The sequence below is a fragment of the Neolamprologus multifasciatus genome, unplaced genomic scaffold (assembly GCF_963576455.1).
Source record: "Neolamprologus multifasciatus unplaced genomic scaffold, fNeoMul1.2 scaffold_32, whole genome shotgun sequence".
Lineage (NCBI taxonomy): Eukaryota > Metazoa > Chordata > Actinopteri > Cichliformes > Cichlidae > Neolamprologus > Neolamprologus multifasciatus.
In genome coordinates, this window is record NW_028181993.1 from 27168 (window position 1) to 55159 (window position 27992).

At 40.4% G+C, this 27992-nt stretch overlaps 1 protein-coding gene and 1 long non-coding RNA gene across 5 annotated transcripts; one reads left to right on the forward strand and one right to left on the reverse strand.

The window, feature by feature from the left end:
• LOC146490296 (uncharacterized) lies at positions 1–15980 on the reverse strand. Of its 4 annotated transcripts, none has more exons than XM_085153347.1 (27): positions 15522–15980; positions 14003–14064; positions 13655–13693; positions 13202–13546; positions 12765–12991; positions 12348–12523; positions 12098–12142; positions 9624–9699; positions 9387–9491; positions 9251–9285; positions 8392–8544; positions 8091–8219; positions 7843–7881; positions 7176–7301; positions 6549–6675; positions 5762–5932; positions 5643–5677; positions 5242–5406; positions 4999–5133; positions 3430–3468; positions 3208–3348; positions 2543–2622; positions 2395–2418; positions 1902–2164; positions 778–894; positions 582–703; positions 1–490 (listed from the first exon to the last, which is right to left on the reverse strand). In XM_085153347.1, the coding sequence occupies exons 1-27, from the start codon at positions 15978–15980 to the stop codon at positions 416–418; spliced, it is 3510 nt and encodes a 1169-aa protein (XP_085009473.1). In that variant the 3' UTR covers positions 1–415. The 4 variants fall into 4 exon arrangements, with proteins under 4 accessions (XP_085009473.1, XP_085009476.1, XP_085009475.1 ...); XM_085153350.1 differs by having other exon boundaries at positions 7176–7304; positions 15522–15800; XM_085153349.1 differs by lacking the exon at positions 8091–8219.
• On the forward strand, positions 12958–27801 carry LOC146490297 (uncharacterized). The gene is made up of 7 exons (XR_014872834.1): positions 12958–13066; positions 13200–16892; positions 18503–18589; positions 19724–22968; positions 24155–24855; positions 24975–25055; positions 25411–27801. It is a non-coding gene; the product is annotated as an uncharacterized LOC146490297 (long non-coding RNA).
• Positions 27802–27992: the final 191 nt, after the last annotated feature.

Genomic DNA, 27992 nt, shown 5'->3' on the forward strand with positions numbered 1-27992 from the left:
TAAACTGAAAACGCAGCTTTATTGCTGGACGAACGATTGAAAATAAAACTTACAAAAGGAAAACAAGACTAAACCGAGGTGCTGGAGGACTGGACATTACAAACACACAGCAGGTTGAGGGTACGACGCGACAGGGAGCACAGGAAAACACAGGGCTTAAATACACAGGGGAGTAATTAGGGAATGGGCAACAGGAGGGAGACACAGCTGGGAGTAATTAGGCTAACGAGACAGGGGAGAGGTAAAACTGAACACACTGACATAAGACATGAACTTTCAAAGTAAAACAGGAAATAAGAAACAAATCACAAAACCGCAAACATATACACAGTCATCCAGGACACACATACACACACGTATACATATATATACACTCTCCACAGTTATGTGTTAAAAATACAGTAGATCAGGTCCATCAGTCAGAAACGGAGCCTGGAGACGTCTGAGACAAAGTTTTTGTAGCTCTCTGTCGACGTTCCTCATAATATTTCTAAACAAAGGGAAAAGCGAGAAAACAAACATCGTTAGGCCAACAGTGTGATTTTGTGTGCTGAATCGTGTATATGTATGTGCGTGCGTACCTGCAGGTTGTCGTAGTGTTTCTGGCTGCAGCAGTGGAGTTCCTTGGCGGTCTTCTCATTCAGGCAGAAAACAGAGCAGATGTTACAGAAAAATCCTGATTTAGGGACCACAAACTCCTGACCTGCAGAGAAGCAGAAACAGGAGGATTAGACAAGTATTAACAACAAATTTGAATTTAGAGTGTGTGTGTCTGACCGATGGGGCTGTTAGGGTTGAACTGAGGCAGTCTGAAATCTGCTACAACACACGGAGACTGAGAGCGAGATCGCTTTGCCTCAGGTCCGACAAGCTCCCTCCTGCGTTTACCCACAACTGAAAATGAAAAGAGCGACACGTTAATCATCAACAAATCTGCTACAGGAGCCACTGGCTTTATAAAATATTTAAACATTCAATTATAACTCAATAATAATTGAACAAATGATTTCGATTTACTTGAAAAGCTGAAACATTCATCGGCCACTTTATTAGGTACACCTGTTTGACTGCTCATTAATGTGACTCTCTAATCAGCCAATCACATGGCAGCAACTTAGTGATTTAGGTATGTAGACATGGTCAGATGACCTGCTGAAATTCAAACTGAGCATCAGAATGAAGAAGAAAAATAATTGAAGTCACTTAAACGTGGCATGTTTGCTGATCTTAGCATTTCAAAAACTGCTGATCTGCTGGGATTTTCCCACAGAAGCATCTCTAGGGTTTACATCAAATGGTCTGAAACAGAAAATATCCAGTGAGTGGCAGTTCCCTGGAGGAAATGCATTTTTGAGTTTAGAGGAGAATGAAATAACTGCTTCACGCTGAGCGGAAGGCCAGAGCAAGCCAAACAACCACTTATTACAATGCACAAGAGTATCTCTGAACGCACAGCACATCCAACACTGAAGCAGATGAGCTACAGCAGCAGAAGACCACACTGGGTTCCACTTCTCTAAGCTAAGAACGCAAAGCTGAGGGTACAATTCACACAGGCTCAGCAACGCTGTAAAATAAAAACGCTGCCTGGTCTGTTGAATCTCAGTTTCTGCTGTGACATTAGGATGGTAGGGTCAGAAATCTTGGATCCATCCTGCCTTGTATCAAAATTTCAGGCTGGTGATGGTGTGGGATATAGTCATCGCACCAACGGAGCATTTTTTAAACACCACATATGTAAAATATATTAGTACCACCAGGCTGAATGTCTGTAGCACAGTGAGGAGCACAAATATGAGATCAGAGCCATAAAATATCACAACTTTTCTTTTTATATTCAGTTTACTGTGTTTTGGCTGTCAGAGCGGTGTATTTTGCTGATTTAAAGCAGCTCTTTGTACCTTTAATGTCGGCCATGCTCCATCCATCATTCTCCTCTCCCTCCTGCGTCTCGTCGTCAGGACACTTGGGCTCTGGCTGCTGTCCAGCAGGGGCGGCTGCAGCATCGGGCTGGGTCACTGCTTCCTCCTCGGTCCTCTGGCTCTCCGCCTGGCAGTCACCTTTGGTCACTGCATCAGTCGATTCTGCGGTCTTCTTGGTTTTCATTTTGAGGTTAACTTTGTTGTCACCAGAGTCTTGCAGACGCTGTTTCAGGCTCTTCAAACTGAATTTAAAAGCAAAGATGCCAGTAGGTTACCATGAAAAGAGGTTTGTTGTCACAAAATGTTCATGTGAAAGAAGAAATTCCATTTCAAATTCCTAATCTAGAGTTGCTTATATCTAAATCACATTCTTCTCTTTTTGCATCTTTGGGAACTGTTTACTATAGACGACCTTGAGGAGCGTATGGTATATTTGACTCTGCCACTAAACCTGAAAAAGAAAGATACTCACGACTCAATACGTCCAGCTTTACTCCTATGAAGAGGAGAGAAAAAAGCACAAGGTCAGACAGACATGAAGACACTTTAAAGAAAATGAAAAAACACAGTGTAAAATAAATTTCCTCTTTTTCTCACTTCTGATTGTGGGACACACTTACCAAGCAGATAAATAGTCCTTGGTGACTTTGCTCTCCATCACCTGTGTTAATCCACCAGGTTCGGCCATCTCAATGCATATCTGAGAAAACAGAAAGGATATTTGAGCAACACAGTGGTACTCAATGGGTGTGCTACAGGCACGATTTGTATTGTACAGGGCCATAAAGAATTTGTCCTGGCGAGTTTCTTTACTGCCCTGTACGATAGTACAAGGCAAAGAAAAAAAATCTTGGGGTTTTAAACTTGCAAATGGGAAATAAGTGCAAACATATTTCTATACTTTTGCAAAGTTTTTGATTGAACAATAAAACCACTGAGCAAGAAACACTAAAAGAATAACTTAGCGCTGCCTCAAACTGCAGGGATCTCCCCTGCTCGATGGGCCAGGACAAAAGGCTGAACAGGTCATAAGATTACTACTTGGTTGAGAACTTGGTGCATTTCAGGCAGTCCTTCTTCACCAGTGTTTGCAAAGGCATGTCAAATTCAGATTGCCTGCCGCAGGGAATATTTAAACTTGCTCAACTAGTGTTAAAAAAAACACAAAGTCTCCTTCAGACTCATTTAAAATGTTTGTCAATATGAAAAGAACAGCAGACACCATGACAAGCCTTGCAGCCTTCTGTAACACATAAAAAAGTTGCACGTGTTTATGAAATCGTACCCTGTTGGCAAGCGGCAAGAATCTGACAAAAGCAGCAATGGACGCCACCACTTCCACGATCATCACGACAAGGTCCACATTCACCTCGGAGACCTCCACACTCAGCAGCCGGTCCTCCAGAGACTCCGACTCTGGAACATGCTGAAAAACAACCAGCGTTAAGATCAGGGAGACCCGAGCCTGCTGCTTTTACAAGACAGATTTATGTGACTGCTGACTTACAGTGGTGCTCCATTTCATCATGCTTCTATACATGCTCTCCTGTGAAAAGAGTAGAAGATGAAAGGGGATTACATCAATCACTGATCCTCTGTTTGTACAATAAATATTGAAGAACTCTCCTCCTGGCTAGAGTGTTTTTAATGTTCTATTGACCACATTTAATAAGATAAATATTGGACTCCACTGTAAGTGAGAAGTGACTCGATCCTGGTTTGCATCTTTGTGGCAAAGGATTCATACTTCAGGATAGTAACGACACAACATATAACCAAGGTTTTGCAGGAACTATTTGATGCTATTTGAGTCTCAGTGTCAGGTCTGACGGTGCCCCGACCGGCGACCTGTGTGTATTTGTTCTCCTCTCTCTCGCTCTGTTTTTTCCTCTCCTGCTCCGCTGCCATTGTTACGCGGTCGCGTAGCAACGGGAGATCTCCGACCCGGAAGTGCTGCCGCTCTAAGCTGCTGTCCCACCTGCGACTGATTCCTCGCCAGCTGCTGCCAATCATCCGCCGTCGTTGGCAGAGCTATTTAATGGTGTGGCTGAGTGACAGACAGCGCTGGAGTATTGCACCAAGCCTGGTAGTGACTCGAGCTCAGCAAGGGTAAAGCAAGCGTTTGATAGCGGAGGGAGGCTAATCGTGGCTGCTTTGCCTTTTCCCAGGAAGCGAACGAGACGGAAGGAGAGACGTCACTGATTCACGGGAGTTGTGTGGACACACGAGGAGAGACGGGGAGAGGAGCACTGAAGGGACTTGCACTATGGATAACTGTGGATTGGCTTCACTGTAAATAAAGACACTGTTCAACTTTAACGAGAGGTCCGCGTCTGGGTTCACTAACTCACCATCCTTAACACTCAGTGACTTTCCGCAACAGTTGTCAGACCTCGATTCCTCTTAACATGTAGCTGTGGAGAGAGTTCTCAGAAAGCTCCTGAATAGCTAGCCCACAAGGAAACTTGAGATGGGAAACGCTGAAGCTAGAAGGTTAGCAGCGACTGAAGTTTCAAAATAAGTAAGGGCATTACTTAATAGTCAGTAAAACACTCTATAACCTATGTCTGGGTCTTTAAAGTTTACACGGGGCTGACTTCACAAGGAGCTCTGTGGAAATTTAAAGTGGTGGCGGAATGACGTGGGTTGTCGCCTATGAACAGAAAAGTGGATAAAGTTCATGCAGCTTTTGTGCTGCTGTTGCAAAAAGGAAGGAACAAATACAGACAAAGTAACAATAAATAGTCGATTTGAAATTCATGCATATTTTTAGTTTTTCCATTTCTTATTCAGATATTTATCAATAAGTGACTTATATGTATGTATATATTGTATATATTGTCCTATTCCTTACTTCTTGTATCTGTCTTTGTTACTGTTTGTACTGTAACCAATATATTTCCCCTAGGGATCAATAAAGTATTCTGAGTCTCATTCTATTAATATTAGCCCAGAGAAGGATGATGCTGTGCTCACTCCTTAGAGGAGAAATCTGTTTTGATTGGGATCTGAATAGTTTGAGTGAAACAGGAGCATGCCCCTGATTTAACAGCCCCCGATTGCTCCATTTTCATACCTCACTTGTACCAGGAAGCATGTCTTGTAAAACAATGTGGATTCTGAGCGTCCACTCTCCAACAGTAACTGGATTTTTAAGGTAATCCCTGGCGAAATCGCAGCACGCATCCCAGCTGTTAAAAAACACAAAGGCCTGGAGGGGAAAAATGATGCAGAGGAAACATTCAATATTAATCATTAAATTGAATTAAATTTGCAAATGCAAATTTCTCTGTATCGGCCTGCTGGGTCTACTCCTCACCCTCCTCTGCAGTGATAAAACGATTATTTTGTAGTACAGAGTCTGAACAGTCTGATCAGGGACGTAACGCCACACCAGCTTGGTGACATCCTCCTGACTGTAGTTTCCTTCTGGCAAACCGGTCAACATGATCGTGGAGAACGTAGAACCTTGAGATTGGGCTTTCTACAAGACACAAGGTTCAAGAACCAAAGTTTATTTGAAGGGAAACTTTGCGGTACTTTTTAAAAAATATATATTATTATTACTGACCACATAGAGAAGACAAAATGAAACCAAGTTTAGCAGAAAAAAAGAAATGTGGTTTTTGAGGTGAGTATTTGGAAAAATGGACACCTCTTGGTATTTACTCAAGGATTCCTGTTTAACACATGAAACCTGGGTTTAGAAGATGCACTCACCTCAATGTCATCAGGTTCACTGACAGTTAAATACTCTAGAAGTGTAAAACAAACACAGTTAGTAACAGTCAACACTTTATATCTGGAGGTTAATTTTAGTTTCCAGCTGTTTCTCTCACCTGGGATTGTGAACCAAGGAGAGACAGTGGGGAACACAAAGGGACTAGTTGTCATTGTGATCCAATATGGTGAAGTGCTGCGTTGTGGGATGGTAATATCTTCTGTTGGGACAGTTGCACCATCAACAGCAACCTCGGTGTCTGGCAAAGCTTTGTCTGGCAATCTTGGTGCTGCACAAGCAAAAATACGTTTTGTTAAAAGTTTTGTGGGGGAAAGAAAAGGAAAAATGAGTGGTGCAAAACAGGTTTTTAATGTTTACAATGATCCAGTAATATCAATGTTTTGACTTTTATTTGAACTTTAAGCACCTTTACAGATACCCAAGGTATCATAGACATCAGAAAAACAATGATTAGTGGGTTAGCTCAAATGCCAGACTGAAAAAGTGCAGTTTAAGTAATGGCTCTGGTTCATGTGTCTGGGGCAGAGACAAGCAGAAGGAAATTGACCACTGATGGAGCAAAGATTTCTGGAGGGGCCAGAAAAGAGGTCAGAGAGATAATAAGGCAAATGAGCATCAAAGGATTTGTGGGAACGAGAATCACAGTGTTAGTGGATAAAAGTTGAGGGAATGTGTCACAATGATTTATTGTGAACAACAATAAATCAGCAGTTTTGTCTTCACTTTATCCACAGCCCAGGGGAGAACTGAAAAATCTATTCATGAGTGTTTCACAAACAGAAAGCGAAAGAAAGGTCTTACCAGATGACCTTCCATTAACTTAACCCATCTTTTTTTTCCCTTTAAATCATATTTGTTTAAAATCCCATTTAAAAAACACTTACGCAGTGAGGTACATCCACGCTGTGGTATTTTCAGCCTTGACAATTTGTGGCCGGTGGCCCGTTTTAGAAGGCTGTACCAAACGCCAAGGCGATCAGCATCACGAAGAGACTGAAATTCGATAAACACCTGAAACACAAGAAAGAAAATGTATTCTGAACATTTTACCTTCACATTGTAAATGTTAGAAAATAAGTGCTAAGCACACGTGGAAAGAGTGAACTAAGTACAGCTTTATTGTGGAGATCACTGGATTCAAAAGTCAGAAATCCTGGCTCAATGATGCACTGGAGCCACGCTCAACATGCTGTAATGTGATAAATACTAGTGCGCATGAGCATATGAAGAATTGCTCAGCGAGCAGCTTATCGGCAGTCTCTCTTTACTATCGCTATAGTTTTGCAGTTGTGCTTTCCTCAAGATAAGTAGCATCCAAATCTAGACACATCATCTCTTTTTAAGGATGGATTTATGAAGGTTGGTGCATGTCCTTTAGTTTGGTGTGCAAGCGGTTAATCTGTCAATTTCTCTGTATGGTTAAGATTACACTTACACAAGCACATATCTCATACAGCCTTTCACAGACTTCTAACACATGCACTTGTTGGCATTTATGAGTGTGTTTATACCTTGTTGAGAAGAGGCAGGTAGTTTCTTACACAATCCATTTTTTTCAAAGCTTCTCTGAGATCCCTGGACTCGCCTGGCGAGATGTTCCTGATGTAGATTAATCGTGCTCCATTGTCAGTCACTTGCTGCTTCGAGAAAACCGGGTTAACGTGAAAAAACAACAACCCCACAAACAGTATGACATTCCAAACATTCTTATACTACAGTTCCAAGATCAAGGTCATAAGTTTGCACTTATATTCACACAGCAGGTATGCACCCTGGCAGCTATCTTCATTTTCCAAACAATTTATAATTGCAGCTCTTGCTGTTTTTGATAACACTGGTTGAAAAAATATTTAAACTAATGTACACACAGTGCCGTGAAAAACGCATTTGGCTCGTTCCCAATTTCGTAATTTTTTGCACAAGTTTCAAATCGTTAAACAAATGTTTAAAAAAATATACAAAATGCATTTTTAAATGAGGATTTAATTTATTCCAGGAAAGAAGTTCTCCAAACCTTTCCTAGCCCTGTGTGAATATCTGAAAAAACGGGTATGTCCCCATTTTTCAAGGTGTTTTGACTTGGATGCGAGTGCTTCCAGTTATGACTTTATACTCTGACCAATAAATCTAAAGGTATTCTAGTGCAGTCTTTGTTTCTGAGATATGTGCGTTACTTACATAGCATAGCCGTTTCATCAGAGACTTATAAAACTCAAGCTGAAAGAAAAAAAACAGTTAAAAATCATTACATCACTTCGGATTCGGTTCGATTTATTTCAGCTTAAAGGTATTTTTTTCTACAAAAAGAAATATTTTTTTACATTTATAATCACACTTTAAATAAACAAGCAGAAACAAATATTTTCAAATAATTTTAATAACATCTGTCACAACAGTAGATTGCATTATCTACACACAGTGCTTACCGGCGTCATTAAAATGTTGCCCTTCTCAACCTGCAGTCGAAGTTTAGACCCATTGAGAATAAAATCATGATTTTCTGATGCTAGCACGATGTTTTTAGCTGCCACTGCTGTCGGCATGAGGGCAAAAGCCTGAAGGAAAAACAAACAACCAAACACTGATTTTTACTGAATAACCATGAAGACAGGCACTCACAAAATATGTATTAACTAACTAAATGTTAGTTAGGTCGTCTTAGAAAAGATATTTAGAGCGCCATTAAAATGAAGGTCATAACCCAGCCCAATGCAAACTGGTGCTTACCATGCGTGCCTGTGGTATAACGTAGATCGCGTCGTCGTAATACTCAAATCGGTGTCGAGTGAGCAGACCGGCGATGTCCTCCTCTGCGTAACAGCCATCGTGATACTCTGGCAGGTTGCTTATTAACAGCACCTTGTAATCAAGCGAATCAAGCTGTGCAAACGAAAAGAATTTCAGGATCAGTTTACAATTGCAATGGAAGAAATTCCAGACAGAAATCTGAAAAATGCAAACATTAACTTATGAACACAATCAGGTACCTATTACAAAATGTTTCTGATGCTAATTTTCCTTTTCCTTTACTTCTTTTTTTCTTTCTTTGTTTTACGTAGTACAGCTCTACCTTGACTCACTGACAAAAAAGGCAGTAAGAGTCAGCTATGAAAGTACTTTTCATTTAAGGTGGATCCATAAACAGTGATAACTGATTCACAAAAGGCAATGTGTAAACAGCACTATTGCACATGTCAAGCTTGGGAAGGAAAAAGCACTCAAAACCACCATGTCCTGGATGACTGTGCATATAATTTGAACATGTTAAACTAGCTTTTCAATAAAGGAGTTTTAGTATGTGTTAGTACATGAGATAATTGTTTTATTACAATACTAAATTGGTAACCAAGAATGGTGCAATTCTATTGGTGTCTATACTGACTACAAAATCTCTGGTATTGCGACATCCCTAGTGAATTTTTAACATTTTTCTACATTTACACCTACTTGAGCGTCACCTGACAATGAGATATAACCCAACTACAAACTTGTAAAACAAATTGAACTATTTCAGATCAAAACTTAAGCACTTTGATAAAGCATGTTTTTCTTACAGGTATAACTGAAGTGGTTTTTTTAATGTTACCTTTGACTTGGGAAGTTTGACTGTCTTGAGACAACCTGTAAAGTGCAGAGCAAAAGAAAAACAAAAAAATAATTATAAAATAGAAAATATCTTCACATTGAGAAATCTTTCATACAGATCTTTGGGGATTTCTTACGGATTCTTTCTGGACACAGTTGCTCTTGTATCCGCTCCCAAAATGTTGGGTGGGTAACAGCGACCGGCTGATCCTTTGAGATCTTCTCTGCAGTCTCTGCAGAGTCTTGGAATAAAGGAAATGTAGTTAAGTTCAATAGTGGTAGTTTAGATAGGATGCAAATTACCCAGCTGATCTAAATACAAATCTGCGTGGTTGAGGCCGTTTCTGCTTTGGAAGCCAAGACTTTTGGCTCACCGTCAACTGCAGCACCTTTAATTGGTTCAACAGCCTCCGTAGCCTTGGCTGTATTTTTAGGTGCCACCGCAGCTTCCTTACAAACACACACACAACGAACATACATTAGTTTGTATTACTACCAAAACTGTTAAGTTACTACATTCACACTAAAAATCATACATGAGCACTTGTCATGAGCTTACAAGTATTTACAGACAAGTTGGAGTCTTCCATGCAAACTACAAGCAACTGTGGCAACTTGCAAGCAACCAGTGCGATTCCAAGGATGTTTTCAGTGCAATGTGTATATATAGATTTCAAAAATGCATAATGCAACACAGCAAAATAAAAACAAAGTACAGTGTGTATGTTTTCATAGCATTAGACTTGAGCGGAAACTTTCTGACATGGGGATGACTATATAAAAGCTCAGTATAATCCAAAGTAACTATGAATTTGAGGGGTGCGAGACTGTAGAAGAAATGTAAGGATAACCAACTGACTTTAAACCGCATAATGAATGCAGGACTACAACCGTGAACGGACAGTATATTTATAGAGAATTGTAGCTACGGTGCATAAATATCTATCTTAGATTGCAGAAGCAAACCAGGAGACAAACAGGAGAGGAACTTTCTCTAGATTCACAAGTAGGTCAATGAACTCATCCATCTATAACAGTGACAGGGGCGGATCTAGAAGGGTGGCATGGGGTGGCAAGTGCCACCCTAAAATGATCCCTTGCCACCCCAAGTGCCACCCCAGTTTTGCATATGACAGTGTTGTTTATTAAAATAAGATAGCATTAACAGTTTGAGCGTAGTTACAGTCAACAGTGAATATAAATGCTAAAACTGAAAATATTGCATAGTGTTACCCCCCTCCACCATTAACAAATGGTTCAGCCCATAGCAGGACCGGCTTTTTTCTTGTTTTCAGTAGCAAGCGATGCTTATGATTGTGCCAGAGCACATTCTGAACAACACCATGGGAATTTTGCTTTTTACACAGGTGGGTGGATGTTACACTCTGGAAATGGAAGGAAGGTGAGTGTTATTAACCCTCTGTGGTCTACGGACACGCTGCACCTCCAAATCACATGACTGATGTAAGCTGACACAGCAACAAGCTGCAGCCATGCTGAGTTTCTATTTCAGCCCACATTGAAAATTCGGACTTCAAAGTTTTGAAATTTTAATTACAGGCCAGTAAATCCAGAGTTATGATAATATATATAAGCCACGCTTTTTTCTAAATACTGTCGTCACGTTTTAGTGTGGAGTGTTTACTTAGTGTGTTGTGTAGTTGTTCTGTTGTGTAGTCGTTTTGTTTTGTGTGTCAGTCAGGGCACTAATGAATGTCACAAAGGCACATTTGCAATGTAAACACTGTCACTAAGTAGAAAACCAGCGGAGTGATACACCTGCTGTTGTCAGGCCTGCAGGTTTATCCCTGTGCTGTTCTGTCTTTTGGTGGACAAACTTTTTTTTACTGGCACACATCATTTGTGGGGCATCTTATTGCGACACCTAATTGCTCTCTCATTTTAGTTGTAGTAATATTTTTAAATTCTTATACAAAATGAAAAAAAAAACAAAACAAAAAACCGGCAGGTGTATTGGCTGCATTTTTAGATAAATAGTTGTATATGTTTACAAAATGTACAATTTATATTTGCATTTCAAGTTATAAAAATATACTGTTTTTTTTTTTACAGTAAAAAAATACTACTAGGATTTTAAGTTCTTTGTGTGATTTCAGATCAGTAATACTAATGCAGTATGTCAGTGAAAAAAACAACTAAATTCAGTTGAGCTGAAAAGACACCAAACAAGGCAAGGGGAAAAAAATAAAATGAAACAATCTGAGGGTGAAATACAAACGTAAACTCAAAAGGAGTCAAAAATGGCCGATTGTATTTCAGACCTCAGTGGGTTCATCCAACAAATCATGAAAAATTAGGTTTCAATTTTTGTTCATGACAGTGCAGATTTCTGACATTTTGTGTCATTTAAGCTGTAACAATGTGATTGTTTTCTAACAGTGTGAAACATAAGTTAGACTTGTGTTTGTAAATGAACCGCACCATGTTGTGTAGCTTTCTGGATTTCATACTTGTTGGGCTACATATTTATTTATTATACAGGCTATACAGAAACTCGCATGTTTTATGTAACTAAAGTGTGTAATTATGTGGGCTACAGACAATAATTAAGTTCTAGACTATATTTATATGAAAAATGTGTATACTTACTGCATTTGAATGATTCTAACCATATGTAAGCACCTGCATATGTGTTTGAAAAATAAAAAGGCTTCGATTTTGCCACCCTATTTGATTTCTTTGCCACCCTAAGAAAATTTCTCTAGATCTGCCCCTGAACAGTGAACAAATTTCAGTGTACATACCTGTAATTTTGACCTAAACAAAACAACTGACAAATTTTTTTATCCATAGCAGAAATCACATCACTGTGACAGAGACTACTTACAGTCCCTTGTAGCCTCACCATGGTCGGAGGGGAAGATTTACCAGCCTGTGGAAACAGGGAAGAAAAATATGAACAAACCAAATGCAGATTTCATCATGACAACTTGACTCAAACTATCTGCTTGTATAAATCTGTGTTGAAAGATTTAATCTTGGTTGTGTGGCATCAACAATCACGTCATCTGTCACTGATCACATTATAAATTGTCCAAAACTGTGCATTCATGAAAAAAGGCATAATATGAAGTCACCTTTGTCTTCTCTGTGCTAGGCGTCCCTTTAGTTGTTTCTGGAGATGCAGAACGTGAGGACGATGATGATGATGTTGATGGGGACGACTTCATCTTGACTAGCTCAGCCAGCAGGGCAGGAGCCAAAGTTTTGACGACAGTCTCCAGGTCAGACTGTTTTGATAAGGACTGGAGAGCTAAAAGACCACAGGTGCAAAAGAGATTCACACTTTGGTGGGTGCCAAGTCTCGAAAATCATCTACTGTTTCTGAAAGTTTTATAATAGTAGAAAAAACTATACTGACATTTCTGGTGGCACTGGTCTTTATTTATCCTTTACATTAGTAAATTTAAGGTTGTGAGGGGGGAGGATAACTTTGATCTTAGAAAAACTAATGAGTACATACAAAAAAATAAAACATGAAGCAATTTTCAAACCTGATGTTTCCAGCAGTTTCTTTGCCAAGATCTTTGAGCTGCTCGACTTCTTTCGCCTAGGAGATGACCTCTCGGTCGACGATCGCCTCTCCCAGCTTTTCCTCGGTGATGAACGTTTCTCATCTCTTCTTCTCGGTGAGGATCGTCTCTCGCGGCACCTTGAGCGTGATCGATATCGTGAAGAGGAAGGACGGTCATACCACGAGGAGTCAGAATGAGACCGGGACCTGAAAAAAGTATGGATCAAAGAACTTAATAACTCATAAACATCTCAAAGCACACACCCAGCATGGATACAAAAGGTAAATGCTGTCCACCAATTAAGTTTTTTTAAGTTTATATTTTTATATATATGTTATATTTCGCCCTTTAACAATCCACTGGAGAGCTAAATCTTCTTGATTGATCCTAGTTCTCAAAATGTTTGTTGGACAGACCTGCGATTCCGTCTGGACCTGTACAGAGATCGTGATTGGCTTCTGTGTCTCTCCCTTCGGCGGCTGCGTGATTGAGAACAGGAATGACTGTTCCTCCTATTCTGCAAGTCACGGTGGCGACGTGGGCTGCCGGAGCGGGAACGGCTGCTTCGTCTGTCCCTGCTACGCTCCGAGTCACGATGAGTGCGGGGTCTGCGAGAGCGGGAAAGCCTTCTTCGCCTGTCGCTGCTTTGCTCCGAGTCACGATGACTGCGGGGGCTGCAGGAACGGGAACGACTCTCATGTCTGGTTTTCTTCTGGGAAGTCTCAGCAGACGTTGAGGGAGAGGGCTTGGCACCTGACGCACTAACAAGTGCATTAAAAAGAAAAGCACAGTTAAATGAAAGAAAATGAAAGGCTCCAATGCTGGCATGTTTTTTTATTCGCCAAATGACTTCAAATGAAGATATTTACCCTAGCGGTGATGCTATTTCACCGTTCCACTCTGGGTATCTGTGGAAAAACACAGGTGCATTTTTGTCAGATGTTGCAAGGTAGAATGTCCTTAAAAATATATTATTGTTCATTAATTCAAAAACTTAGAAATGTATTCAGCCTTTTAACAATAAATCATTAAGGTGCTTTACAGGAACGCAACCAATGGGCTACAAATATGACAAAGAAAAATGAAAAAATACAAATGAACAGTTCTTAGGAAGCTATCCTAGCATTACAACCCCGACATCATTTTGGCACAACCATGGTTGTGCTGCCCCAAAGATATCGGTTCATAATCACGAAGTACAGAGAAGAAAGACTGACTGCTTTCGCAGAAGTTTGCAGTTCTCGATGTGAAGGCTGGTTTTCTGGTGGGAGACCCAATCCTAGTGGTCACAACAAAAAACAAACATTTAGACAAGATTCATTATTATCAGGAGCAATGTTTGTCATTGACATCACTTGCTGATAAAAAGGTCACTAAACTTTGCAGTGGCCTTAAAAAAAATCTTAAAATATTAACAGTTAGTCCTTCACTGAACGGAGAAGCATTATAACATTAGCCAGGAGCCTGGATTGCACTTAGAAACCTTCATAGGCCAAAAACAAAACAGGAACAAATAAGCATGACACATTATACCTTTCCTGGGATAAAATTTTAAAGATGAAATTATTTAGTATATATAGAAAACACAAGTCAAACATCTGATTACAAACAACCAAAACAAAAGGGTCATCTTAGGCTCTGGATTCTGGACTCTCAGGCTCTTCTTATGGCATCAAAATTTCCCGAGGTTCCAAGAAGGTCGTCTCAGGAGAGGCCAAGTTTGGATTAGGACAAAATGCACCACCTATGTTGATCACAGTTAGAGTAGCGACAGGAAGATGATGTTGAAATAGGCCAGAAGAGGAAGGCGCTGTTTCTTTGACGAGGAGCCCAAATGTGAAATTTGGTGCAGCAAAGGAAGGCACATCCATAAAGAGAGATTCAACAATCAGTCAAATTAAAGCTGGTGCTTGTGTAGCTCATGACTGGGCGCAGCGGGTGCTTATGTTTGTGGTAGTAAAAGTCTTGTGACACCGAAACACTAACTTAAAGTATGAGTAAAGAAAATTAGTATAACACAAAAACAAGGTGCCTACTGATATGAAATAACGGCCAAAACACACTATTCTTCACTCTAGTGACAAAAGACAAAAAGGGGAACTTTTACATTCAGCAAAAGTTCTAGGAAAAGCAAAGCTGAATGAGCACTGTGGAACAGTAGCCCAAGGACAGAGACAAATGAAAAAACAGCCATCTTCCAACATTTTCTGATGCACAGGTTCTTCATGCTTGCAGATTCTTCCTCATCACGTCATCTGAGGCCTTGGCTCCATTGTTAGCAAATGCCTTGAATGTCTTCGCATGGGTTTACATCAAGTCAAAAGACATTAAATCTATCAATTGCAAGTACAGACCACTGAAGTTTCTGAAGGTCTCTTTGAAGTAGTTTTTTAAATTACAACATGTGGTAGACATATAGTTCAGTTTAGTCTGGACTGTAATCCTTCAAAAATTCTGTTACAGAATACTAAATTGCAGAAATATGTGAAAATTTGTCCAAATGTTTGCAGTCCAAGTTGGTAGTCTTCCTACAGTCATCATTATGCAGTAATAGTGAATAAAACAAACCAAATAAACTTTAAAGTAGCATCCATGAAGCTTTTTCAAAACCAAAATCCTATAATGGGATTCAAAGTCAAATAATTAAAAACAACCCCAAAACAAAACAAAAAACATTGCGTTTCAAATAAATAAAAACTGACTGAAAGCAAAAACATCGAACAATCTTCAACTTACCTTCATCTGATTACATTCCTTGTTACATAGAGAGCAGGTATGCGGAAAGACCCTAGGTGAAGTGGCAGTGTAGTCTTGCATCTGGGCCAGCACTGGGATATTCCCTGTCACTTGTAAGGTAAAAGGCAGGTTGTCAGGAGTGATCTGATCTTCAGAGTATGAGATCGGATGTTCCAGGACCTCTTTTTCAAGTCCAAATTGCATAAGGATGTTCACAGCTGTTTCTGAAGTAGACTCTCCAGAGCCCACAGGTTTGGACCTCTTTATGTCCTCTTCCATTGAAGTCTTACTCCCTTCTGGCCCAATTATTTTTATCAAGTTCCTGAAAGTGTACGACGAGAAATAATATGTTAGCTTTCTGTACAGTGTTATCAGACTAACAGAAATACAAAGCCCACACCACATGATACACTGAACAATTATAGAGTAATATAGCACACCAGCTGATACAGCAGCCATTTTATAATTCCAACTAATTAACTGGAACTGTTACTGGAATTAACTGTTACTAGCCTTAGCATTGCTGTTAGCGCTAGCATTCCAGCTAGCATTAGCACTTCAGTTAGTGTTAGCACTGCAGCTAGCGTTAGCATTGCAGCTAGCATTAGCAATGCTGCTAGCGCTAGCACTCTTACTGTTAAAACTGAGCCACAATGGCAATAATAAAGCTCATTTGTTACTTTTGTATCACTGACCACCAAGAAATATCGCAGGAATATCACAGGAATATTATTTTTGTCAGTTGACAACTGCTAAGGCTAGTGTTAGCACTATAGCTAGCATTAGCATTGTTGCTAGCATTAGCATTGAAGCTAGTGTTAGCACTGCTGCTAACAGCAAAACATCATAAACGTATATAAATGATAGCGAAGGTTATTCTTTTTTTTTTCTTTCTTTATTCTTTGAACTCTGTTGGACTTGATATGTGAGTTTAAATGTCAAACATGTATTTTTATCATCATAAAAATAAAACAGTGCAAGACTGAGTGTACTGTACTTACCACAGCAGAGCGCAAGCGGAATGATGACAGTTGGACCAGTGATGGGTTAAAAACAGATGAGGCGTTCAGGTGGTGCTTGGAAATTTGACCATCAGTTTGAAGAGCAATAATGAGCATATACATATCTACAGCAGACTCAGACAGTCATGTGGTTTTGATCTCTCTCATGGACTCCTGAACAAAGTGTGTTTTCCTGTCTGTGAGCAGCTGTGCCAACCCTGCTGACCAGACTGTGCAGGTGGAGGAAAATGGACTGGGAACCTCCAACTACTTCTCCTTCAGTATGTTCCAGTTTACTGGGAGCTCTGGTGACGTCTACCTGCACTGCAAACTCCACCTGTGCCCCAAACAGGAGAGCAGCTGCCTCCCGGTACACCAAACACACACAAACTGAGCTGCATGTGCTTAGCTCTCACTAAAAATACCAAAACTACATCTGAAAACTTTGTTGTTGCTACTGAATTTTTTTTTCAAAAATATGTGACCAACTTTACACCTTCACATACACATTCTAGTTATTTTTATTTTTGATGTTGCTTCACTCTTGCCCATCCTTTCTTCGCAAATAGTGATGTCACGTCTAACACTGAAACCTCAAGGTCTGTGCTGAGCAGAGGGTCCAAATTAATGCCATGTCAAAGCTTGTATTGTTCTTCAGAAAGTCACGTAACCAAAGATAAACAAGGCACTGTTGTCTGAAATGACGTGGCTGCCTCATTATGTGATTTAAGCTATTGAAAAGATGTGGGAATTACAGTTTTGCATGATCTGGATCTGAGGTGATTCTCAGGATTGTCACAAGCAGGAGATTGCAAGCACATTATGGAGCCACCAAAAAGGCAAAAATTATGAGCAGTTTGGGACCATTTTACATAATATCTCCCAATAATTCATTCAGTGTCAGAGAACGGGGCTTTGTGGATCTCCCTTTTTTCCAAACAACTGGCCAGAAAGATTCAACACATTCACACGGCTTCATCACACCATTGCTCTTTGCATGCTACTACTCCTACATTACTTAATTAAAAACATGTACATGTATACCAGTTAAAAAAATGTATTTGTACTCACAGGTTCAATTTAATCTCTAAAATTCTTCCCAGCATTAATGATTTTAGTCATGAGGTTTGAAATGACGACCCAAATGCAGTCTTAGAAAGCAGGCAAGGCACAAAATAAAGAGCTCCTTTAATAATTCTTTGTCAAAGGACATACAGAATACAGAGTGACAGAGAACTTAAAGGCACAGACTAACAGATGCACTGACAATGGAAAAATGGAAACTGGAACTATATAAACAAATATGGACACACTGAAGGCAATTAAGAGAAGAGGAAACATGGGGAACAAGGAAGAGCTGAAACTAGTTAAGTCAAATGATACAAAGAAAGTAAATCTAAATACAAAACACTGGATACTGAAAATTACAAAATAAAACAGGAAGTAACTGAACTGGAAAACCTCTAACACCGCATTAGATGTGCATAGACTTGACAAAAAGAAAACACAGGCTACGCTAATAAATACCAGAACACGAGTAAACGGAAAACCAAATGACAATCCTAACAGAATTCAGAATACAGGAAGACTAGAACAAACAAAACCCAACTTAAAATAGTACACACTAAAGCTCTAAGATAACAATGAAAAGTACACTAAAAGCTCTCAATAAAAACTAGACAACTCAAAATAACCCAATAAAAACCAACAGACCATGACTCTTTTAATGTATTATTCCATAACTTAAGTAGGATGTCTTAGTTTCACCACACTCCAATATAACTGGGTTTAGCCCTTATCTGTTTATTAAACATTCTTTTCATTTATTCTTCTTGCTCTTTTTTAAAAGCAGAATAAAACATTAAAATGAAAGGATTCTGACACAAAAGCTCAAATGCTGGCTCTCAGCAGATTCAATTCTGAATGAAAGGATCAGCGTTGATCTTCTAAAGTCTGGACTTTGTCTCTCTTTGTCTTTAGACTTGTCCTGCAGCTGCTCGCAGACGCAGATCTGCCAGGTCCAAATATGAAGGTGAAGCCTTCATCAGCATGGCCTGGACTCATTAGGTAAGACACACTCTGCTGTTTTCAATTACATCATGTTGAGACCTGTGTTGAGAATTTGTGGTGTTTATGAGCGAGATGATTAAGACAAAGAAATGCCTCAATTTAATAGAAACACATCAAACCTCACCGATGGAGGCTGAAAGAAAACCTACAGAAATATTACTGATTCCAGGTATACTGTTCATGTTCTTGCACTGACTAAAAGCAAATCTAATGTTTTTATTACTCCCGCTAAGTCTATAAACTTGCAATCTGATGAGTTTGATCTGAGTTAGTAAAATGTCCTAGTTGGTCCCCTGTAGCCTGACAGTCCAGGATCAGGATGAAGGTCCATGTCAATTCAATTCAATTCAATTTTATTTATATAGCGCTAAATCACAACAACAGTCGCCTCACGGCGCTGTATACTGTACAGTAGATCCTACAATAATACATACAGAGAAAAACCCAACAATCAAAGGACCCCCTATGAGCAAACACTTTGGCGATTGTGGGAAGGAAAAACTCCCTTTTAACAGGAAGAAACCTCCGGCAGAACCAGGCTCAGGGAGGGGCGGGGCCATCTGCTGTGATTGGTTGGGGTGAGAGAAGGAAGACAGGATAAAGACATGCTGTGGAAGAGAGACAGAGGTTAATAACAGATATGATTCAATGCAGAGAGGTCTGTTAACACATAGTGAGTGAGAAAGGTGACTGGAAAGGAAAAACTCAATGCATCATGGGAATCCCCGGCAGCCTACGTCTATTGCAGCATAACTAAGGGAGGATTCAGGGTCACCTGGTCCAGCCCTAACTATATGCTTTAGCAAAAAGGAAAGTTTGAAGCCTAATCTTGAAAGTAGAGATAGTGTCTGTCTCCCGAATCCAAACTGGAAGCTGGTTCCACAGAAGAGGGGCCTGAAAACTGAAGGCTCTGCCTCCCATTCTACTTTTAAATACTCTAGGAACAACAAGTAGGCCTGCAGAGCGAGAGCCAAGTGCTCTAATAGGGTGATATGGTACTACAAGGTCATTAAGATAAGATGGGGCCTCAAATACAGATGATGAGCAGACTCATAAGAAACCAAAGGGATTTGACAGTGAGGACATGAGTGTTTTTCAGCAGTCACAGTGTGATCTGGTTTATCTTCTCAGGTGGTTTCCACGGTGACTCGGACTGATTTCAGGCTGCCGACCTCGATGATGATCCCTGACTTTTGATTGGTCCTAAACCAATTCCTGGATGTGTGATAGGTTAGGCTGGCTGCTGTGAGATTTTGTGGTCTCCCACAGCTGGACAAAGAAGCTGTTTTAGTGGAAGTATTTTGAGGGCAGGGCCAAACTGTTGTCTGACAGATTATGATTCTACACCTGATATTTACTGTTTTATTAGTAACTTGGTGAAGGGAAGTGTGTTTTTGATATTTAACCAAATGAATATATTTGTGGTGCATTAACACTCCTCAAACATCAAAAAGCAAAGCACTTCAGGACCTCCCAGGAGGCCTGGACACATGTAGGTTGTCAAATGTATTAGATTTGCTATTGACTACTTGTTTGACTTGTGACCTGCTAAATACAAACACATCTGTGGTCACAGGTCCCACACATCCACAAGCAGTAATGCCTTCTACCAAAGAAGCATTTCTACTTCTCAAGTTGTTTTAGGTGAAGATATTTTTATTCATTTGACAGGAAAATGAAAGGATGGGAGGAGATTTTAAGAAAACATTTTTTGGGAGCATAAAATGCTTTATAGGTAATTGATTCTTTACCAGGGTGTAGTATCATTTATTTTCTCAATCTTGATTTTCTAGCTGCCTTTTTGTTTTAATTTGATTGTGGGTGGGCTGTGTTCTGATTTTTGCCTTTAAGTGATCATTAAAGTAAAATCAACATAAGGGAAATAAGAGGGTAGAAAGCTTTGACTGTCTCTAAAGTTTGGATTTGCTGATTAAAAAAGTCACTGGATACAGCACAAAGTGGAGAAAAGAGCTTGAGTGTTTGACAGAGAAAAGGAAGGTAGGAAACCAGCTGTGTGCTGTTGGTCAGGTCAAGTTAGAAAAGTTGGTTTTTCAGTGTGGACAGATCAGTAGGGTTGCTAGGATTTATAGATGCATATAAGCATATAAGTAAAGATAAAATCACTATGTGACAGCGTACAAACCTAACATCAACACCAAAGATTTGCCTGAGCCTGAAACTTCAGCACAAAGTTAAAATGCTTTCTTTTGTTCCTGGTTTTAGAGGCCACACTGAGAATTCTTGCTGAACTCCATTTTTTTGTTGTTGTTTTACTGTTTGCATGAAAGACCAAAAATAAAATAAAAGGTGAGGGTAAAAAAGAAGCTTCAAGTGCTCTTTTATAATTTCCACTTTCTGGCTAAGGAACTATTCAGCCTGAACTCCAGTAACTGCTGTTTTGACAATGATTTTCCATATGATACACGACTCTATTCACACTGAGTATAATGCAGGTTTATGCAGACTTCAAAGTCAAGCTCATGCCACAGTCCCAGCAGATCAGCTCATCTCTTTGCCAGCATTAACTGGTAAATCAGAGAAGACCCAGGAACTTACAATCACAAAGTGCAGAAGGACAGAAACTGGACAATGACCAATTTTAGATATTTCTTTCTGTTAACTTTTGTTCCTTTTGTCCCCATGAGTAATTTGTACAGAGCATAACGGTAAACCAGAGTTTAAACCAAAACAAGTCATTCTCTTTCAAATATCAATAAAAACTAAAAGACAATAAGAGACCAAACCTCTCTCACATGGACACATGGACCTTATAAATAGGCGCAAACTGCTTTAGCAGGGTTTCTGCTGTTCTACAGCCAGGCTGACAGATGGTTTATTCACAGGGGTGCACATAAGTGGTCCGTAGGTGCGCATTCGCTGTCAAAATAAAAGAGGCGCACCAGATAAGAAGTTGCAACAGGCGTTTGCGTCCATATAAAAGGCTGTTTTTGTCCACTAGAGTGGGATTTTCACAGCATATTCTGCACCACATCTCTGTGCGTTCATCGTTTGTTTGAAGCCAGCTCACCTCCTGCAACCACTTTTCCGAGAATACGCGCTTCTTTTGCGGTTCCTGCTGACATTTCTTTGGAGGTGGAGGAACACCAAAGTAATTGCTTAAAGGAGCTTCTTCAACATCTTTAAGAGTTCTAAACAAATGTCTGTCCTCCTCCAGAAAATCTTATGTACGCAAACACGCGTCTCATTTTGACAGCCTATGCGCACCTGAGGACCACTTATGTGCACCCCTGTTATTCATCATCCAAACATACTGGACATCTTGTAAAAGACAACTTTGAAAATCCTTCAGAAAGAACTTTTTACAAACAGTTATCTGTTTGTAAAGGGAGTGCAAACAGGTTGCACTCCCTTCATCGTGGAACTTCACCTGCCTGCCTCCCTGCCAGGTCCGTTTGCGTTTAGGTCAAAAAATCCTTGCAACAGTACACATACAGAAGGTGAAAAGCTGGATTTATGCACACAGCGCTGCTGCTGTCTTCAGCAGGAGCAAATAGAAAATTGTACTGAGTAGTCAGTATAAGCTTTTAGTGATATAAGTTTATTGATGATAGAATACTGCATGATGACCTTTTTCTTGTTTAGAACTGATTGTTCTTTATGAAACGTGTTCGGATATTTGTATCTGAATCTTTCTACAGCGATAGTGAGAAGTTGAACAAGCTGTTCTGACCTTGCACACACACACACACACACACACAATCACATACGCACATGCTCATGTCACTGAACGAATGTATTCATTTCTCTTGTATAAATAAAGAACGCAGACGGTGACAGAGCACAAGCCCGTGAGTGTCTCTTATATAATAAGTGTCTCTTATTTAATCTATATCTGTGGGCCAGTCGGCCTCTTGTGTAAAGGACACAGTGATGCTGAAGTCAGAAGCTGTGGTCAGTTCAGTCAGCCCAGGTTTCAGTATTCATGACATGCCTGAGGTCAAATTTGACCTCACTCCCCCTTAGTCAAAAGAAATAATGAAAGCGCATGAAAAAACACCTGACTTAACTCTCTGTGCTTGCATTGAGATGGCTCTCAGGAAGGGATCAGTGCAGCACTGTCCCAGTGACAGTGATGTAAGCTGCTCATCATTGGTTATGGGTCAACAACTGCGCCAAAGGCTAATTACCACCTCCATTCCTGAAAAGCAGGAAATATATGAATGATTTTGAGAATATATGTATTCTGCCCGTTCCATTATTTTATGATACAGGCATTCATGAACCCTGTCTGTGTCTATCCTATGAATTCTAGCCAAAAGCACCTGAGAACATGCACATGATGCGGTGAGCAACCAGTGTGCAGAGCACAGCGATGAAGACAGAGTGGAGCAAGTTTCAAGCTTCTGACGCTCCAGGTAACTGCACACAGATAACCTGAGACATGTGTGAAGCTTTCAGTGGGTCTGTGTGATGGTTTATTGGGTAGAAACAGGCTCCAAACCACAACTGTTTCATACAATTATATTTGGCCCCCGAGATAAGTTTTACAGCTTTCCTAGTGATAAAAACCTCCTTTATTGTAATTCATGCTACTGTTGGGATTAAATGATTTGAAGTGCCTCAATTCTGCCATATAACCATATAGTGTAGTATTAACTGGACACGGCCCTGAAAAATAAAGGCATTAGACCAAGTGTCCCTGGAAGTCAAACGCTGCAGACTCTCACTCACGCTTGCCTGGGAAAAAGTAGATAAGACGGGACCATCTCTGGTGGAAAGTTACTGACACACTGTTTAGACTAGAGTGAGAGAGCTTCTGTAATAAAACTGTCAGGGGCGCAGCAGCATTTTGAGATCAACGTGTCGTGCAGGACGCATCTCCCTCCTAGAAGTAATAAAGAGTTAAATGGTCTACTGAGCAGTGTTTTGTCTTCCATCGGATGCCTCGGAGGAATCAAAGGAACTCGGTGAAGTGTTGATATTTAACACTACACAAAATCATCAAGCAAATGACAATTAAATGACAGAAAAGTTTTTACTACAGAAATTTCTGTGACTACAGTTTAAAAAACCAAAGGAAAAAACTGCAGTGTGAGCAATGAGCTGTCAGGGCTTTTTTCTGTAATTTTACACATTTATTTCTTACGATTTAAGCACAAAGAGCCGTAACAACAGATTTCTGTCTTTGTCACAGCAGCTTTTTCTTTATCATGTAGAGTTAAATATGTCACTTCTTTACACAGTAAGGGGAGTTTCACTGGTCCGGCATACAGTGGGCTGTATGTGGCCCGCTATGTAAAATGAGTCTAAATCTTCATGGTCTGAGAGATGTAGCCCACAAGAATGACTGAGGAATCAGGGCTGGGAGGAAATCGGCCCTGGCAGTTTTGGTCTAGGTGGCCGATCACGATCGCTCCAGAAAAAGAAAGAAATATATAATAAATAAAATAACATACAGTGGTGTGAAAAAGTGTCCCACTTAAATGTTTCAGATCATCACATTTAAATATTACACAACAACAACAACACAAGTAAACACAAAATGCTCTTTCTAAATGAAAGTGTTTATTATTAAGATAAATTAACTGTGGCGTGTCACAGACCAGAAGATCCTCCAAAGCCAGACATCATGCCAGCATCCTAAGAGATTCAGAAACGAATGAATTGAGATCTGTCAGTGTGGACAGGGTTATAAAGCCATGTCTAAAGCTATGGGACTCCACCAAACCACAGAGAGAGTCATTATCCACAAATGGAAAACATGGAACAGAGGTGAACCTTCCTCGGAGCGGCCGGGCATCCAGCCACGACGCATCCAAGAGGTCAGCAAACAGCCCAGAACAAAGAGCTGCACGACTCACTCGCCTCAGTTAAGGTTCATCACAAAGGGGAAGTAACAAAGTACAAATACTTTGTACTCTACTATACTAAAGTAGAACTTTCAGGTATCTGTGCTTTACTGGAGTACTTTTTACTTTTCCTCATTACATTTTAAACAAATAACTGTACTTTGGACTTCTTACATTTTCTTGTTACTTTTGGTTCAACAAATTTGCAGAGAGTTATTGTTTCTGTCACTCTGAGCGTACAGCCCTCTTTGAAATAATCACCAGGGGACGTCACATACAAAGAGATGACGTGTGCCACAGTAACAGGTCCAAGTGGGCCGCTGTGTGGTTTGGTTTCTTTGGCACAGCTCTGGAACGACTGCAGGTGTCCATAAGTTGTGGCCGCGGTACTTCAGCATCTAATGAGCCCTACAGAAGACGATCGAGCATAAAGGGAGTAACATGTTGTTGCAGGTAATTTCAACTGCAACGTTTCTATCAGCCCAACAAACAACAGCAAACACACAAGCTGTTGTTGTGCAGTTTGTCTCACAGTGTGTTGCAGCTAAAGGTCCAGCTGTTGTATTTCACAGGGACAGAAACGAGTTTGAGATAACTTCACTCAGAGATGGAGAAAGAATACAGGACAGGAAGAGGAGAGCTTATATTTAAAGGTAAGGACTGCTCAGTGGCATTTGATAGAAACTGAAAGCTTCCATGGAAGTCCTCATGTTCTCATATTGTGAAACACGCTGCAAAGCAAACTGTGTTACTTAAAGAGCACATGAAAGTCCTCTGCAGGTTAGTGCAGGATTATCAGGTTAGTTTACAGTAAAGAACTGTGTGCGACTGACGCACAATGGCTGTGGTGCTCGTGGTCTGTTACATCAAGAGTAACAGAGATGAATATGAATTTCAGCTTAAATGTAGAAAAAAGACGGTGTAAACAGCGTCCTGTCAGTGTAGAGGCTGGAAATCAGCCAGGACAGCTCATGAAATACCTGCTGATTATCATCTTGTTGATTTCAGTTTCTACAAAGAGCCACTACAGCTGATTTTAGCTTCCCCCACCTGCTAAATCACACTGTAAGATGGAAACCCTGCTGAGCAAAAGGAACAAAGGCTGCTCTCAGTTCTGCCAGAAAGCATCTCCATGATCCCCGAGACTTTTGGGAAAATACTCTGTGGCCTGTTGAACTGTCTCTGCTGCTCGTCTGCAGAAGAGTATCTCAGCCTTCCACACAGTGAGCCTTTTCTCCTCATTCAGATTGTATCATGGACTTAAGATCTGTTGTTTGATCTTTTCCTTCCACCTCTCTGGTTTATTCTCACTGATCTCACTTGCTGCAGTGACTACAATAAAAACATCCTGTTTGTGGAACAGCACATATGTGTCTGATCACTCTGCACTGCACGCTCAATACAAATCTCACCGCCAGGAAGGACCTCAGTCACAAAGAGAAAACCTCAACACATAATATACACAAATCCCAGCTGTCATAATGTGCACCAAAAAGGGATTAATCCTGTTTTTTCTCAGTCCTTGCAGCGCTTTCTGTCACCTAGAGCCAGTTAATGTCTCCAGACCAGCCCTAAAGACGTGAAAATGAATCCACTGTGAGTGAACACATGTCATTGTTTTAAGCCCCACAGATACAATCATAGTCTAACTGTACAATGCAATGTAGTCCAAATAATCCAGCACATATACAGCAGTGAAGAGACAGAGGGGTGAGTGAGCAGGGACCTTTCACAATGCTGCATTTTAGTTTTTACCTTTGGCAGAATCGCACTCTTACTTTTCTGTGTTCGTGTATTTGAAGTGAAATTAAAGCTAATTAGAGCTTAATGGCAAGAAAGCAAAAGTGGAAAGTGCTAAAAATAGAGAATTATCCTTTTAAGTGAATCTAAATCTTTCCCTTCCTCTGTCTAAAAGAAGCTTCATCTCCTCTCTCTGTTTATACCAACTCTACTGTCTGACTGGCTTTTGGAGACTCAGATTTGAAGCCAAACAGAAAAATCGATGTTTTCACTGAATGTTTTCTAACAGTAAATATTTGTCAAACATTTGTTCCCAGTTTCTGTCTTTCCATGTGTTGTCCCTTAATCTGAACTGGAACCCAATGAAGCAGAGTGTGATCACCTCCTACGAGCCATCCTGTCACAGTGAGTGGAAGCTGCAGTATCAGATACTGGCTCTTTGTCATTTACAATGTGAGCTGTTCATGGTGGCCTAAACAAACTGTGTGCTCCTGTTGTTAAAGGGAATCATCCTGCGAAGCCACAAGTCACACCTCTGTTTCCTGCTTGTCCAAAGTGAACAGTCATGAAAAGATCAATTCATACAGAAGTGAAGTGCAGTGGAAGCAGCTAGAGCAGGGTGACCAAAAGTATTTATCATGATATACATTTGAAAATTTGTGATAACGATATAACTGACATGAGACAAAATACTTTACAACTCCACAACTTTATTAGTGTAAAAAACCATCAATGTATTTTCACTTCAACAAGCAGCTGTTTTTATCTGCATTAAAGTTACATAATCATGTAACAGTGCAAATTCCTCGCTGACAGTTTAACCAAAAGGCATTTCCAGTGGAAACTGGCCCACATATCCTCAGCATAACCATGTATAATATCCACAAAACTTAAAAAGAGGTTAAACACACACAATACGGTAATATTATGTTGAAGCACAGTACGTATCACTCCGCGAGGCTCCGCCTACGATCGCCGTAATGCTCCAACAATCCATCAAGCGGTGCGGCTTCGTAGCTTAGCAAAGTCGTCCTGAAACATTTGACAGATTTTCGAGCGCCGTGCACATAAAATCGTCTCGAGGTCAGTAAACACAACCAGAGTTCATACATAAGGCACACGGGATTATAAGGGGCTCTGTCGACTTTCAGAAAAATCAAAGGATTGATTTTAAGTGTGCCGTATTTTCCAAACAACACGGTAATAACGACGGCCCGCTAGCATGCTCTACCAAAAATAGTGCTTTGTTGTGTATCTGACGGACGAAAGCCAAACCAGTTCCACACCAGTGAAGCTGCAGCATTTTTACAAACCAGTTCCGGTTCATCTGTTTCATTCAACGATCTGCTTTCGCTCTTCTCATTCTCCGTCGCTGCCATGCTTTTTCCGCCGTGTGCGTATGAAAACAAAGGCACTGCGCATGCACGTTTTACCCATATTCTATCACCATATCTCATTTTCTTATCGTTGCCCAACATTATACCGGTATTACCGTGAACGGTATGATATGGCCCAGCCCTAGAAGCAGCAGGATCAGTCATGGACGCACGAGTTTGTTTGTTTTGTGGCACCAAAAGGGAGCCTGTAGTGACTGGAGCCCCACTGGATCATCACCAGTAGGAAGAAGAAAAAACAACCACGTGGAACATTTTTGTAGAATCGTTGCAAATTTTCCAGCACACACTGGATGTGATCTGGGAATGTAGTTTCTTGTAACGTGTACTCAGATATTTCTGCAATACTTATGTAAGAATGCTGTTTGTTGACTTCAGCTCAGCATTCAGTACAGTCATTCCCTCCAAGCTGATCACCAAACTTGTGGCTCTTAGACTCAGCAACTCCATCTGGAT

Coding starts and splice junctions, on each gene's coding strand:
- LOC146490296 (XM_085153347.1), bottom strand. CDS start 15,980: ATGGCTGCTGTATCAGCTGGTGTGCTATATTACTCTATAATTGTTCAG. Junction 8,545..9,250: donor TCAAACTTCCCAAGTCAAAG/GTAACATTAAAA, acceptor TCGTTTGCACAG/CTTGATTCGCTTGATTACAA. Junction 5,407..5,642: donor GTGAACCTGATGACATTGAG/GTGAGTGCATCT, acceptor TGTGTCTTGTAG/AAAGCCCAATCTCAAGGTTC.